General features: G+C 41.9%; 1 protein-coding gene across 1 annotated transcript; it reads right to left on the bottom strand.

Annotated features, from left to right (window-relative positions):
* Positions 1 to 319: 319 nt before the first annotated feature.
* LOC117558064 lies at positions 320 to 14903 on the bottom strand. The gene is made up of 10 exons (XM_034234030.1): positions 14641 to 14903; positions 13559 to 13732; positions 10358 to 10515; positions 9183 to 9381; positions 8868 to 8964; positions 8631 to 8781; positions 7123 to 7169; positions 6886 to 7042; positions 1514 to 1710; positions 320 to 555 (listed from the first exon to the last, which is right to left on the bottom strand). The coding sequence occupies exons 1-10, from the start codon at positions 14901 to 14903 to the stop codon at positions 514 to 516; spliced, it is 1485 nt and encodes a 494-aa protein (XP_034089921.1). The 3' UTR covers positions 320 to 513.
* Positions 14904 to 15383: the final 480 nt, after the last annotated feature.

Genomic DNA, 15383 nt, shown 5'->3' with positions numbered 1-15383 from the left:
CAAAAAGCGTGGGATGTTGGTTATTTTCTCCATTGAGGAACCAAAAGCCTCCAGACGTTGGATTTCGCTCTTGAGGAAGTGTTATTGAAAATACTGTATTCTCCGCTAGAGAGCTTCACCTCAGCCATTTCGAATGTGGCGCGCTCAGCAGCAGATTGATGCGCTGCAGAGGTTATGATTATGCGCGGTCCCGCGGGGGAGAGGTCTGAGGATTTTAAACATTAAACTAATTTATTATTATTTTAATATATTTATTATGCAATACCCGCGACCCGACCCGCATCATCTTTGTTTTACCCAGAACCGAACCCGGAAAAAAGCGTTTGAAAAAATACCACCCGCGAATCACCTTTTTTGCGGGTAGCCGACCCGATGCAGGACTCTGATGAACACTAATACAACATTTAAAATGTGTTTAAAATACAAGACTTTAATTAATATTCAAAAAACAACAACATTCAGTTTAAAATAAATAGCATAACAAACTATAACTGAAACAAATGTGACTTTCCTTCAGTGAGTCTCTGATCTCCTGGTCCTCAGGCTGTACCGAGGCTGACCAATCAGAGGAGAGGATGAAGACAGACAGAGGGACAGAAAAGCAGAGGTCAGAGGTCATGCAGAAGTTCATTTATGGTCTTCCCATTTAAATCTGATACATGTACAACCATTCAATGTTTCTTATTGATCTGGTGACCCCTGTAGTTAACACTGTAATGCTCAGAACTTCTAAACAATAAAAAAGTCCCATTATTTATTTTAAAAAATATATGATTTTCTGACCGTACACAGAGGTGCAAGAATAATATATATGATATGTTTTATAATGATTGATCATGAAAGTGTTCTCAAAGCTGTTAAAGGTGCAGCTAGTCTGAATGACTTTGTATACTGCAGGGTAGCTGGTGGATTTACTCCAGGTGGAACTAAAGTCTGATTTAACACTTGATTAGATTTCACATCATTCATCCACATCTGTGAAGTAAAGGTGTTAAATAAATGTAGGAGTAAATGTACACCAATTACCTCTGAATTGTAATGGAGTATAAGTACACAGTAGAAAACAAATGGAAATACTCAAGTAAAGTACAAGTATCTCAAAATTGTACTTAATATATAAGTAAATGTACTTTACACCTATCACCGTACATGCACAATGAGAACTGAACATGTAAACGGAAATTAAATGAGCTGGCCCATCGAGACGGAACGATTTCATCTGTCTGCAAGTATGTCTCATTTGATGCAAGTTATTTAGATACAAGTAACTTCTTTAAAGTAGAATTTTGATACAGAATTGTTTTCACAAGCAGGAATGTGGCACACAAAACTGCACAAGAGATATGCAATTATATGTTTCTTTTTGCAGCCCTTTACTTTATGTCTTTTTAGTGTATGTTGACAGAATGCCAAAGAGGAACTTCCATTCCCTGTAAAGTTTCCTAATTAAATGCAGCATGTGTTGACTGTGTACACGAGAGACTCAGAATCAATAGTTTATATTTAGCTTTACCCGTTGGTCCTCCACCAGGATGCTGTACACCAGAGGGCCGGAGGAGGAGGAGCGACGCGGACGCCTGGCCGGACTCACTGAGGCATTCTGGGTAGTGGCAATCAGCATTGATGCATTGTGGGTAATGTTGGGCTGCAGTGTGGTGTCAGCTGCAGAGCTGTTCACTGTACTGCTGAGAATACTGTCATTCGTCCAAACTGCCGAACGAAGAACAAACTTACATCGGTCATACAAGACAGTGACATCTTTTGATGTATTTATTTGAATTAACCTCAACTATTCATTTCTATTTATCATATACTATTCACACACACACACCTATGTGCCTTTTACATTATCGTGTGTCCTAATTACAACATTGTATACTCTACTTTATGTTCAATATAAATAAATTCCATAGTTTCTTTCAAAAATGATGCACATGTGAAATTTGCGAGAAATACAACCAAATCGTTGTTTTCCCATTTCCTTTAGTGTGTTATAGGTTTGGACTCCTTTGTTTACTTCCTGAACATAGTGACATCACTATGTAACACTCGCGCTCCCATTGGCTAGCGCTCCAACACATTGTACGTGATAGAGATGTCCCGCCCCTTAGCCTAAGCAGTTGACCAATCACACCAGAGCTGGCCAGCTAACCAATCAGAGCAGACTGGGCTCTGGTTTCAGACAGAGGGTGAAAAGAGGTGCTGCAGCACAGGCAGTATGAGAAAAATAAAGACCTTTTTGAACATTAAAGCATGGAGACATGTAGAGACACTACATACTGATATACACCTGAACATCAGCAAGAGAGGACTCTTTAAAGTAGAGACACTACATACTGATATACACCTGAACATCAGCAGGAGAGGACTCTTTAAAGTAGAGACACTACATACTGATATACACCTGAACATCAGCAGGAGAGGACTCTTTTAAAGTAGAGACACTACATACTGATATACCCCTGAACATCAACAGGAGAGGACTCTTTAAAGTAGAGACACTACAAACTGATATACACCAGAACATCAGCAAGAGAGGACTCTTTAAAGTAGAGACACTACATACTGATATACACCTGAACATCAGCAGGAGAGGACTCTTTAAAGTAGAGACACTACATACTGATATACACCTGAACATCAGCAGGAGAGGACTCTTTAAAGTAGAGACACTACATACTGATATACCCCTGAACATCAACAGGAGAGGACTCTTTAAAGTAGAGACACTACAAACTGATATACACCAGAACATCAGCAAGAGAGGACTCTTTAAAGTAGAGACACTACATACTGATATACACCTGAACATCAGCAGGAGAGGACTCTTTAAAGTAGAGACACTACATACTGACATCCAGTGTGCAACTCGATTTTGACAAGAAAGCTACTGGAGACTTCTAGAATTGTGTGAGTAACATTCTGTTTTTAGACTTCTCTGTTTCAGTGTGTGTACTCTGTATCAATGCTCTGTAGTTGATCTGACTGGAATTGTGATTTCAAAACTCAAAACCGCTACAGTATCTGTCAGGCAGAAACTTGGGACAAGTAATTTGACTGAAACCTTAAAAGTGAACTAACTGACTGCTAGGGTTAACTTTGATTTAAACATTTGTAGAATACTAAGAGCTTTATTGAGTAGGTGTAACTGTATTAAGGGTTAAACTCATAACTTTATAACTAACTTAAAAGACAATAACATATCAGTAGGAAGCCAGTCTAGATTTCCTTTTGAGGGCCACCAGCTGCAGAGTTAACTAATTAAAGGGACGTGGCCCCACAGCTGTGAGAACTCAGCAATCAGGTGTCCATTTTAGGTAGCACTTTCCTGGAGCGTCAGCTTCAGCGTCAGACAGGCAAAGACATTAGAGTCCTGCGGGAGTAAGACTGGCAAAGAGATTAGAGTCCTGCGGGAGTAAGACTGGCAAAGACATTAGAGTCCTGCGGGAGTAAGACTGACAAAGACATTGGAGTCCTGCGGGAGTCACGAGGGAGGCAAAGAGGAGGCAAATCCTACTTTGATTGAGCTAAGTATCGCTGGTGTTTTATTTTATTTGGTTGTTTAGCCCCCTCATGCTATAATCATGTGTATTTTCTCCATTCCTGTTCATGTGTCTTCTCGCAATTATCACTGGCCCCGTGTATCTCGTAATCGATATAACCGGCCTGCTCTCGTCTATCCCACATGCTCCACTGAGATCCAACATCTAGTTTCTGGTGGCCTGTGGAATTGCCAGTCAGCTGTTCCTAAGGCTGACTTCATCTCTGGCTACGCCTCCCTGCAGTCTCTGGATTTTCTTGCTCTCACTGAGACCTGGATTACTCCATCCAACACATCCACCCCAGCAGCATATCCCTTCTCCCATACACCCAGACCAACTGGCAGAGGAGGTGGCACTGGTCTCCTGCTCTCTCCCAAAATGAGCTTTTCCCTCTTCAAGCTACCTAACTTCACTCCTTCCACCTTTGAATTCCATGCCGTCACAGTAACCCATCCTATACAGTTAACCATTGTTGTTCTCTACCGTCCACCAGGCGCCGTGGGGGACTTCTTGGAGGAATTAGATGATCTCCTCTCACACATCCCTGAAACTGGCCCTCCCGCTGTACTTCTCGGAGACTTCAACCTCCAGACAGGGAAGATAGACGAACTAACATCTCTGTTAACCGCCTTTGCTTTCTCACTGTCTCCGTCCCCACCGACTCATAAAGCTGGCAATGTCCTTGATCTCATATTCTCAAGGAACTGCGCTACTTCTAACCTCTCTGTAAACCCGCTCCACACATCCGATCACTTCTTCATTTCATTCTCTCTACCCCTTTCCAAACATAACAACTAATCTCTTCTCATCCTGCACTTGTCCGCCGTAACCTTCGTTCCCTCTCCCCCTCTACCTTTGCCTCATCGGTGCTCTCAGCCCTCCCTTCCTCTGACTCGTTCCAACTCCTGCCTCCAAACTCTGCTGCAGAAACTCTCCTCTCTACTCTCTCATCCACTCTGGACTCTCTCTGTCCTCTCACATCTTGGCAGGCTCGTCAGTCCCCTCCTGCTCCCTGGCTAAATGATGCACTGCGTGCTAATAGAACCGTCCTTAGGCCAGCAGAGCGGAAATGGTGGAAATCCAAACACCGTGACGACCTCCTAACCTATCAGGCTCTCCTCTCCTCTTTCTCTGCTTCGATCTCTCAGGCAATAAGCACTTTCTTTCAAGATAAGATCCAATCTTCCTATTCCAATCCTAAAAAACTATTTTCCATCTTCTCCACCCCCTTGGACCCTCCAAAAGCCCCTCCCCCCTCCTCACTTCTGTCAAGCGACTTTGTTACCCACTTTAAAAAAAAGGTTGATGATATTCGCTCTTCTTTTTCTGACTCACCTTTACTCACCGCTGGGTCACCAGACCCTCCTTCCACCAACACACTGACCTCCTTTTCCCCTCTCTCTCCAAGTGAGGTTCTTACCCTCATTACCTCTGCCCGCCCTACCACCTGTCCTCTGGACCCTATCCCTTCAAATCTCCTTCAGACTATCGCTCCTGATATTCTACCGTTTCTCTCCCATTTCATCAACACTTCTCTAACTTCTGGTCATTTTCCAAACAGTCTCAAGGAGGCAAGAGTAAACCCTCTCCTAAAGAAACCCACTCTCAACCCGTCTGATGTTATAAACTACAGGCCTGTCTCTCTCCTCCCGTTCCTGTCTAAAACACTTGAACGCGCTGTCTTTAAACAACTCTCCTGTTATCTCAATCAGAACAACCTTCTGGATCCGCACCAGTCTGGTTTCAAGGCAGGTCACTCCACAGAAACTGCTCTCATTGCTGTCACGGAGGAACTGCACACTGCCAAAACTGCATCCCTCTCCTCTGTCATCATCCTGTTGGACCTGTCTGCTGCATTCGACACGGTGAATCATCAGATCCTCCTTCGCACTCTCCAAAAACTTGGAGTTTCAGGCTCTGCACTTTCCCTCCTCACCTCATACCTGAGACCGTACCTACAGGGTGACTTGGAGAGGGTCTGAGTCCGACCCTTGTCAATTAACTACAGGGGTCCCTCAGGGCTCTGTTCTTGGTCTCCTCCTCTTCTCCCTGTACACAAACTCGCTCGGATCAGTCATTAGCCCGCATGGTTTTTCATACCACTGCTACGCTGACGACACCCAATTAATTCTGTCCTTTCCCCGCTCAGAGACCCAGGTCGTCGCACGCATCTCTGCTTGTCTAGCGTATATCTCTCAGTGGATGTCTGCTCATCACCTCAAGCTAAACCTTGACAAGACTGAACTGCTTTTCCTTCCGGGAAAAGATTGTCCCACTCTTGACCTAACAATCAACATGGGCCCCTCTGTTGTTTCCCCGACTCAGACTGCAAGGAATCTGGGTGTGACCCTAGATAACAACCTGTCCTTCACTGCAAACATCGCTGCTACAACCCGTTGCTGCAGATACACGCTTTACAACATCAGGAAGATACGTCCCCAGCTGACTCAGAAAGCGACTCAGGTTCTGGTCCAGGCTCTCGTCATCTCACGCCTAGACTACTGCAACTCCCTCCTGGCTGGTCTACCTGCATGTGCCATCCGACCTCTGCAGCTCATCCAGAATGCAGCGGCTCTTCTGGTCTTCAACCTTCCTAAATTTTCCCACACCACTCCGCTCCTCCGCTCCCTTCACTGGCTTCCGGTAACTGCTAGAATCCACTTCAAGACACTGGTACTTGCTTACCATGCTGCGAATGGATCTGGCCCTTCGTACATCCAGGACATGGTTAAACCGTACACCCCAGCGCGTGCACTACGCTCTGCATCAGCCAAACGACTCGCTGCACCCCTCGCTGCGAGGGGGACCCAAGTTCCCATCGGCGAAAACACATGGGTTTGCTATCCTGGCTCCAAAATGGTGGAATGAGCTCCCCATTGACATCAGGACGGCAGATAGCTTGCACATCTTCCGGCGCAAACTGAAAACTCATCTCTTTCGACTCCACTTCGAGCGTTAGAACTATTAACGAAGCACTTATATACTAATAAAGGACTGGCTTATCTAAGCCAGTTGAGTAGCACTTGAAATGTTTGGCTCTATGAAACCTGATGTACTTATATGATTCTGTTTTCTTCAAGGTTGTGTCTTCCTGGTCGAATGTACTTATTGTAAGTCGCTTTGGATAAAAGCGTCAGCTAAATGTAATGTAATGTAATGTAATATGATGATATACACCTGGACATCAGCAGGAGAGGACTCTTTAAAGTAGAGACACTACATACTGATATACACCTGAACATCAGCAGGAGAGGACTCTTTAAAGTAGAGACACTACATACTGATATACACCTGAACATCAGCAGGAGAGGACTCTTTAAAGTAGAGCAGAGGTAGGACTGACCCTTGAGAGAGAGGGTAGACAGATCTGTGATGTCGGTGGGAGACACGAAAGTGCTGTACTCCTCCTCTTCTTCTTCTTCTTCTTCTTCTTCTTCGTCTACTATTTTTATTTCCTCCACCATGGGCACCTCATGTCTTCTTCTGCTCCCTGACCTCCTCTGGAAGAGAACCGATTGGTTAGTTGGATCAAACAGGAAATAACGTTTTCCTCTGTGACATCACTTCCTTTTGTTCTCACCTTCACCCATAACTGATTCTTCTTCTGCTGCTGCTCCCCCAAACTCTCTGCAGACAGACGAGTAATGAGTGGCATGGAACGACATTACAAACGTAGAATAAGATACACTATTTATCCCCTGGGGAAATGGGATTTTAAAAAGTTGCTCCATTCAAGAATACAACAATACATAAATCTGAAATATTAAGATAGAATTTGAAGTAAAAATGTGCACAGCTTACTTAAGTATCTAATAACAAATATGTAAAAAGTTGGTTTAATAAAATATAAATGTATGATATGTCGTGTGTTCATTTGAATGATATTAATGCTGAAAACCAGATTATTGCTCAAGGCAAGGCAAGTTTATTTATATAGCACCCTTCAGCACGCAACAATTCAAAGTACTTTATAAAATAAAAGACATTTAAGAATAAATACAGCAGAAACCCATTATATAATGGCATTTTACAACAGGCTTTAAAAAGCAAGGATAATAAATTAAACACAACAGTTATACAACACATGGATAAAAAGCATACTGCAGTACGAATATGAGCAGCTCGATTAAAAGCAGCGTCAAAAATGTTTTCAGTCTCGTTTTGAAAATAGTCAGAGTTTCTGCGGACCTGCATGTTTCGGGCGGTTTGTTCCAGAGTGTCGGGCATAACAGCTAAACGCTGCTTTTCCATGTTTTGTTCTTACTCTCGGAACCGAGAGCAGACCCGACCCAGAGGACCCGAGGCACCTTGATGGTTCATAATTATGCAGGAGATCGTTAATACACTTTGGTCCTAAACCATTTTGTGATTTAAAAACAGTGTAAAGATTTGACTGATGTGATCCACTCTTTTAGTGTCAGTGAGGACTCGAGCAGCAGCGTTCTGATGGATGTTTTAGTGAGCCCTGTGAAGACACTATTGCAGCAGTCCAGTCTACTGAAGATAAAAGCAAGGACAAGCTTTTCTAAATCCTGTTGTGACATTAGTCTTTTATGTTCTTCAGGTGATAGTATGCAGACCTAATACATGTTGTAATGTGACTGTTGAAATTCAGGTCCGAGTCCATCACTACGCCCAGATTTCTGGCTTTATGAGTTACTTTGTAGTCTGCCGACTGAAGCTCTTTTTAATCGGTCCTTCTTTGCTCCAAAAACAATGATCTCAGTTTTTTGTTTGTTCAATTGGAGAAAGTTCTGATGTGTTATACAGTAATGATGCTAAAGTGATGTTAAATAATGTTCCAGGTTTTATGGCATTAGTTAATAATATACATGCAATATGTACTATATAACATTATGATCACTGGGTGCTACTATTTTTGCATTTTTTGTTACCATTTCTGGTATTACTGGCTACGTCATTACTTTGACTTGTTGATGTCTACGTTATAAAGCGGCTACTGATCTGTTCATTTCTCTGCTGCTGGACAAATACAAAATGTTGATGCCTGATATAAGTTTGTGTTTTTTTACATTATTTAAGATTTATTTCCCAGTTTAAAACATTTCTTCTTGTTCTTCGTCTCACCTGCATGCAGCAGCGCCTCCTTCAGCTGCTGCAGCACCTGCAGACTCTGCTGCACGGGGTCTCTGTACCGAACACACACCACCAGCAGCACACACACACCAACACACACCATGAAGCGCCGCAACACACTCACATACACACTGACCAGCTCCTACACACACACACACACACACAGAAGTTATGACAACAACACACAGCTACAGCAGTACTTCAGAGACTCAGGTGAAAGGTGCTGACCATGTGTTTGTGTTCAGGATGATCCGAGTTCATCACAAACTGGTAGATCTTCCTCTCCAGGAAGACATTTAAACACACCAATGTCAACAACATCAACCTAAACAAACAGACACAGATCAATACGGGTTATCAATCAAGCACAGATCTCAAATACACATATTGGCCACTCAGTGCCAAAACAAACTTGACCAGTAGGTGTACGAGAGGAGAGGTGAAGAGGAGGGGTTTCCTCTCTGAGGGTGGTGATGAGGAAGAGGAAGAGGAGGAGGAGGAGTTACCTGTCTGAGGGTGGAGGTGAGGAAGAGGAGGAGTTACCTGGCTCTGGAGGAGCGCTGCGTGGCGGTCAGGAGGAAGGCGGTGCAGAGGGCAGCAGCGTTGTAGCAGCAGGAGGTCAGGCTGTGAGCCTCCACCATCAGGAAGCTCTGCAGGAAGGACACTCTGTTGAAGAGTTCAGACAGCGCCACCTGCTGCTGCCTGGAGGCGCCGTTCAGCTCCGAGAACACCGAGCGCAGGCCTGACAGACAGACGGGTGGAGAGAGAGACAGACAGGTGGAGAGAGAGACAAACGGGTGGAGAGAGAGACAGACGGGTGGAGAGAGAGAGAGACAGACGGATGGAGATAGAGAGAGACAGGTGGAGAGAGAGAGAGAGAGACAGGTGGAGAGAGAGAGAGACAGGTGGAGAGGAGAGAGAGACAGGTGGAGAGAGAGACGGATGGAGAGAGAGAGACAGACGGGTGGAGAGAGAGACGGGTGGAGCGAGAGAGAGACAGGTGGAGAGAGAGACAGACGGGTGGAGAGAGAGAGATGGGTGGAGAGAGAGAGACAGGTGGAGAGAGAGACAGACAGGTGGAGAGAGACAGACAGGTGGAGAGACAGACAGGTGGAGAGAGAGAGAGACAGACAGGTGGAGAGACAGACAGGTAGAGAGAGAGACAGGTGGACGGGAGGAGAGACAGACAGGTGGAGAGAGAGACAGGTGGAGAGACAGACAGGTGGAGAGAGAGACAGGTGGACAGAAAAACAATTTGAGCTGGGTTAAGGCTACTGTGACCCATTTTTGGCTGCTTTTTTTTTTAATACCAAATTAGCTTTTTTGCTACCAATTGTTGTACTTTTATCAGCAACCAAGGTAACCCCCCCCCCCCTCCTTATCACCTGAATCTCCTCCTAGAGCACCATTGAGTTCTTTGTAACCAAATGTCTCTCAGAGGGGCGTGGGGAGGGGCTCCTTATTTTCATCTAAAGTAACAGACAGAGAATCAGCACTTTGGAAACAGGGCTGAAACAGAGGGGATTATGGGTAATGCTGCAATGACCTGTTTGGTGTTTGGAGCCAAACACTTCAGAGACATGTTTTGTATATATCTGAGACCTATAATATATTTATGAAAAACAGTATAATAGGGGACTTTTAAGGCTCTTTCTGTACGTGTTTTTTAGCCCAGTGGATAGTCTTTAAGGCTGTTATTTTGACAATGTATTTTCTACCCTGGGTAGAGTCTTGCAGGGTGACTCTCAGCTCCTCTCCGTTGTCAAGGATCTCCTTCTGTGCCTGTAAGGCAAGGGTCTGGGCATCAATGAGGTCTTCAGCCATCTGCCTGGTGGACAGAAGCTGCTCCGCTACACCTGCTGAGCTCTCCGTCAACCTGAGACACACACACATATAACAAGTGTATAGGGGTGTGTGTGTGTGTGTGTGTGTGTGTGTGTGTGTGTGTGTGTGTGTGTGTGTGTATATAGTACAGGTACGGATCACAAGTGGAGTGAATATTTTACATATTATGTATTGCCCACACACATTAGATCACGACTCCATCAGAGGGCATTTAACTTTTTAATGTAGCTTTTTTATTTCTCTGGCGAGCTTACAGATATGTGTCTTTAATTACAAAATACTCCTTCTGAAAAGAAAGTGGTAAAGCAAACCCTGATATTACAGAGATGTCATTGACTGAATAAATGTTGCTGTTAAGGAGGTGTGTGTAACAATTACATTTAGATTATATTATTATAAAAAAAATAATTCAACAGTTATATTACTATAAAGCTCAATTGCTGAATGACAACGTTTTAGGTTAGGAGTGTTTGTGTGTGAAATGCAGTGTGTCAGATCCAGAGATGGCAAAAGTACTCACATCCTTTACTCAAGTAGAAGTACAGATACTCGTGTATAAAAATACTCTAAAGTAGAAGTGCTGACTAAACTTCTTTGCTCAAGTAAAAGTAAAGAGGCTTTGAAATGTACTTCAGTAAAAAGTACCCATAACTAGCAGCTGTTTTAAAGAGTACCTGACCTCCCTTTATATTAATAGAACAATAATGTCATTGTTAGCTAATGAATGTTTCCATGCTGAACAACGGAAACATGACAACGTTTCCATTGGTCCCTCTTCTTTAGAGAAGACCAGGAAATGATGGATACACGGATCGTGTTCAAATCAATAGGCACGCAATGACTCTAAATAATAATGATCACGCCACAAAACACATTCAGACTAAAGGAACCAGCTGTTTGGAAAATGAGAGAAGTAAAAAGTACAAGTATTTGAGTTCAACATGTAAGAAGTAGAAAGTTCAGGTATTTGAGTTCAACATGTAAGAAGTAGAAAGTACAGGTATTTGAGTTCAACATGTAAGAAGTAGAAAGTACAGGTATTTGTGTTCAACATGTAAGAAGTAGAAAGTACAGGTATTTGAGTTCAACATGTAAGAAGTAGAAAGTACAGGTATTTGTGTTCAACATGTAAGAAGTAGAAAGTACAGGTATTTGAGTTCAACATGTAAGAAGTAGAAAGTACAGGTATTTGAGTTCAACATGTAAGAAGTAGAAAGTACAGGTATTTGTGTTCAACATGTAAGAAGTAGAAAGTACAGGTATTTGGGTTCAACATGTGAGAAGTAGAAAGTACAGGTATTTGAGTTCAACATGTAAGAAGTAGAAAGTACAGGTATTTGAGTTCAACATGTAAGAAGTAGAAAGTACAGGTATTTGTGTTCAACATGTAAGAAAGTAGAAAGTACAGGTATTTGGGTTCAACATGTAAGAAGTAGAAAGTACAGGTATTTGAGTTCAACATGTAAGAAGTAGAAAGTACAGGTATTTGAGTTCAACATGTAAGAAGTAGAAAGTACAGGTATTTGAGTTCAACATGTAAGAAGTAGAAAGTTCAGGTATTTGTGTTCAACATGTAAGAAGTAGAAAGTACAGGTATTTGAGTTCAACATGTAAGAAGTAGAGAAGTAGAGGTATTTGAGTTCAACATGTAGTAAGAAAGTACGGTATTCTGAGTTCAACATGTAAGAAGTAGAAAGTACAGGTATTTGGGTTCAACATGTAAGAAGTAGAAAGTTACAGGTATTTGGGTTCAACATGTAGAAGTAGAAAGTACAGGTATTTGTAGTTCAACATGTAAGAAGTAGAAAGTACAGGTATTTGAGTTCAACATGTAAGAAGTAGAAAGTACAGGTATTTGTAGTTCAACATGTAAGAAGTAGAAAGTTCAGGTATTTGTGTTCAACATGTAAGAAGTAGAAAGTACAGGTATTTGAGTTCAACATGTAAGAAGTAGAAAGTTACAGGTATTTGTGTTCAACATGTAAGAAGTAGAAAGTACAGGTATTTGAGTTCAACATGTAAGAAGTAGAAAGTACAGGTATTTGTGTTCAACATGTAAGAAGTAGAAAGTACAGGTATTTGAGTTCCAACATGTAGAAGTAGAAAGTAACAGGTATTTGAGTTCAACATGTGAAGAGTAGAAAGTACAGGTATTTGTGTTCAACATGTGAGAAGTAGAAAGTACAGGTATTTGTGTTCAACATGTAAGAAGTAGAAAAGTACAGGTATTTGAGTTCAACATGTAAGAAGTAGAAAGTACAGGTATTTGTGTTCAACATGTAAGAAGTAGAAAGTACAGGTAGTACAGGTATTTGAGTTCAACATGTGAGAAGTAGAAAGTACAGGTATTTGTGTTCAACATGTAAGAAGTAGAAAGTACAGGTATTTGAGTTCAACATGTAAGAAGTAGAAAGTACAGGAATTTGAGGTCAACATGTAAGAAGTAGAAAGTACAGGTATTTGTGTTCATCATGTGAGAAGTAGAAAGTACAGGATTTGAGTTCAACATGTAAGAAGTAGAAAGTACAGGTATTTGTGTTCAAACATGTAAGAAGTAGAAAGTACAGGTATTTGAGTTCAACATGTAAGAAGTAGAAAGTTCAGGTATTTGAGTTCAACATGTAAGAAGTAGAAAGTACAGGTATTTGTGTTCAACATGTAAGAAGTAGAAAGTACAGTATTTGTGTTCAACATGTAAGAAGTAGAAAGTACAGGTATTTGTGTTCAACATGTAAGAAGTAGAAAGTTCAGGTATTTGAGTTCAACATGTAAGAAGTAGAAAGTACAGGTATTTGTGTTCAACATGTAAGAAGTAGAAAGTACAGGTATTTGAGTTCAACATGTAAGAAGTAGAAAGTACAGGTATTTGTGTTCAACATGTAAGAAGTAGAAAGTTCAGGTATTTGAGTTCAACATGTAAGAAGTCACAGTTAAATAAGTAGTGGAGTAAAGTACTGATACCAGAAAAATGTACTTAACTACAGTAACGATGTATTTGTACTCCACTAGTTCCCACCTCTGGTCAGATGTGTGTTAAGTCCGCTGCACCTGTGTTAATGTTCCCGGAGTCTCACCTGAACATTGTGTTTTCCGCCCGGCTCTGCCAGGCTTCAGACTGCAGGTGTTGACAGATGGAGTGTGTGTGTGTGAAGAACTCAGTGTAGGCGTTGAAGGCCACGGCGTCCATCGCTCCTGTACAGCTGCTGACCTCCGACCCCTCAGGGCATGATGGGAAATCCCTGCCCGAGCTGACAGACAGAGATAATTTACTGTCAATGTAACAGACACAGAATTGTGCAATGAAATTCATTCATGAGACTATTTTTTGCAAATAAGTCGAAACAGAAAAACAGCAGAAAGAGTGCAGAGGTCGTGTTCAGGATTGTCACAGTATGAGGAAAGAAGTAGCAGGACCGCTGATATTTAAAAACTTCAGAAAACAAAAATCAGCTATAGTAGCTATACTTTCCATTTCCTCAACTACATTTATCTGATGCTACCTAAAAGATTCAAATTACAACACAGAATATAGTTTAAAATATTGTTGGGGACAATCACAAGCTACTACAAAAAGCCTCTCCTTTGCCAGCTGCAACCTTCAAGTGATGAACACAAATGCATCGATAATTAGAAGTCCATATTATATACCATTCAGAAGTTGGCCATGTTAACTAACATTTTGAATGCAGATGCTTAACTTAACTGAGAATGTCTACACTTTAAAGTACAATATCTGAAAAATGAAATCAACTCAATAAAAAAGGAACATCATTCTAATGTCAACAATATTATATTATATAATATAAGTATGAGAATATAGTTTGAATAATATTCAATATAGAAAAAAATCCCTCAATGTCTGAAATGTTAATGACAGTTAAATCTGCACACTTCCCAATTTAACGAGCGTTATATTTCATTACGCTTCTGTCCAAATTGACTTACAATAAGTGAAATACACCAACTGCAGGTACATTAGCTTCAAATAAGCCACATCAATTTAGCATGTGATGAGAAATGCAAGGTCAAACGGGAAGTGTTCATCCAGGAAACTTATCTCATGTCCTTCAGGTTATTTAATATCTATAAGAATAATTAAGATCAAATCAGATCATTATGCATAAACCCCTCGTTCAGAGCCTGCTGACTGACTTACCTGCTCAGGTGACAGAAGGTGAAGCTCAGCGCGATGCGGCTCTGGCTCTCTGACGTCATGTCCGTGCAGCGCGTGTCCAGGTTGTCCAGAGCTCGCGCCCAGCACCCTCCGTACCTGGGCTGAGTCGCGAGGCTCTGCACGCGCCGCAGCTCCGCCATGCCTCGCGCATCAGAGTCCGGACCGGATCCGGGGGGGTAGAGCGCGAGGAGTACCGAGCCGCCCAGCAGCAGCAGCAGCAGCAGCGCGAGAACCTGAGCTGCCATCTTCACCTGTCTGAGGCTCAGCCAATCAGAGAGCTAGAATTGTACCCGGTCAGAGGTCAGTGAGAGGTCACGAGGTTTTATTATTTCATTAGAAAAAGCATCTGTCAACATTTTTCTTTACACTTAATTTTAGTGTTTTTATTAATTATTTTGGGGAAGTACGTATAGTTATAATAGATAACTTATGTCTAGCTCTCTTGATGGATTGGGGGGTTGTTATGTTTTGTATTTGTATCATTACCTTAATTGTTACCTTTTGTTTATGAAAAGTGCTCTTTAACTAAATAAACACATATAATATAAATGGTCAAATTGTTTCAGTTTCATTGACGCTAATTAAAAAAATATTTGTTTTAATAATATCAAAATGTTAAGTCTTATTACACATGAAGAATCACATTTGAATTAAAATCACATTCATCCCCTTATTCAGACGTGATCATTCAACTGGCAGACTCGGTATGATCTCGTGACAGCCAG

Source organism: Gymnodraco acuticeps, unplaced genomic scaffold (assembly GCF_902827175.1).
Source record: "Gymnodraco acuticeps unplaced genomic scaffold, fGymAcu1.1, whole genome shotgun sequence".
Lineage (NCBI taxonomy): Eukaryota > Metazoa > Chordata > Actinopteri > Perciformes > Bathydraconidae > Gymnodraco > Gymnodraco acuticeps.
The sequence above is the reverse complement of the archived record's forward strand: the minus strand, read 5'-3'. Positions and strand labels throughout refer to the sequence as shown.

Excerpts from the sequence above, each read along its gene's own strand:
- LOC117558064 (XM_034234030.1), bottom strand. The coding sequence starts at position 14,903 with ATGGCAGCTCAGGTTCTCGCGCTGCTGCTGCTGCTGCTGCTGGGCGGC. Across the intron at positions 13,733-14,640 it reads ACCTTCTGTCACCTGAGCAG|CTCGGGCAGGGATTTCCCAT; the intron begins GTAAGTCAGTCA and ends TCTGTCTGTCAG. Across the intron at positions 10,516-13,558 it reads GCGGAAAACACAATGTTCAG|GTTGACGGAGAGCTCAGCAG; the intron begins GTGAGACTCCGG and ends TGTGTGTCTCAG.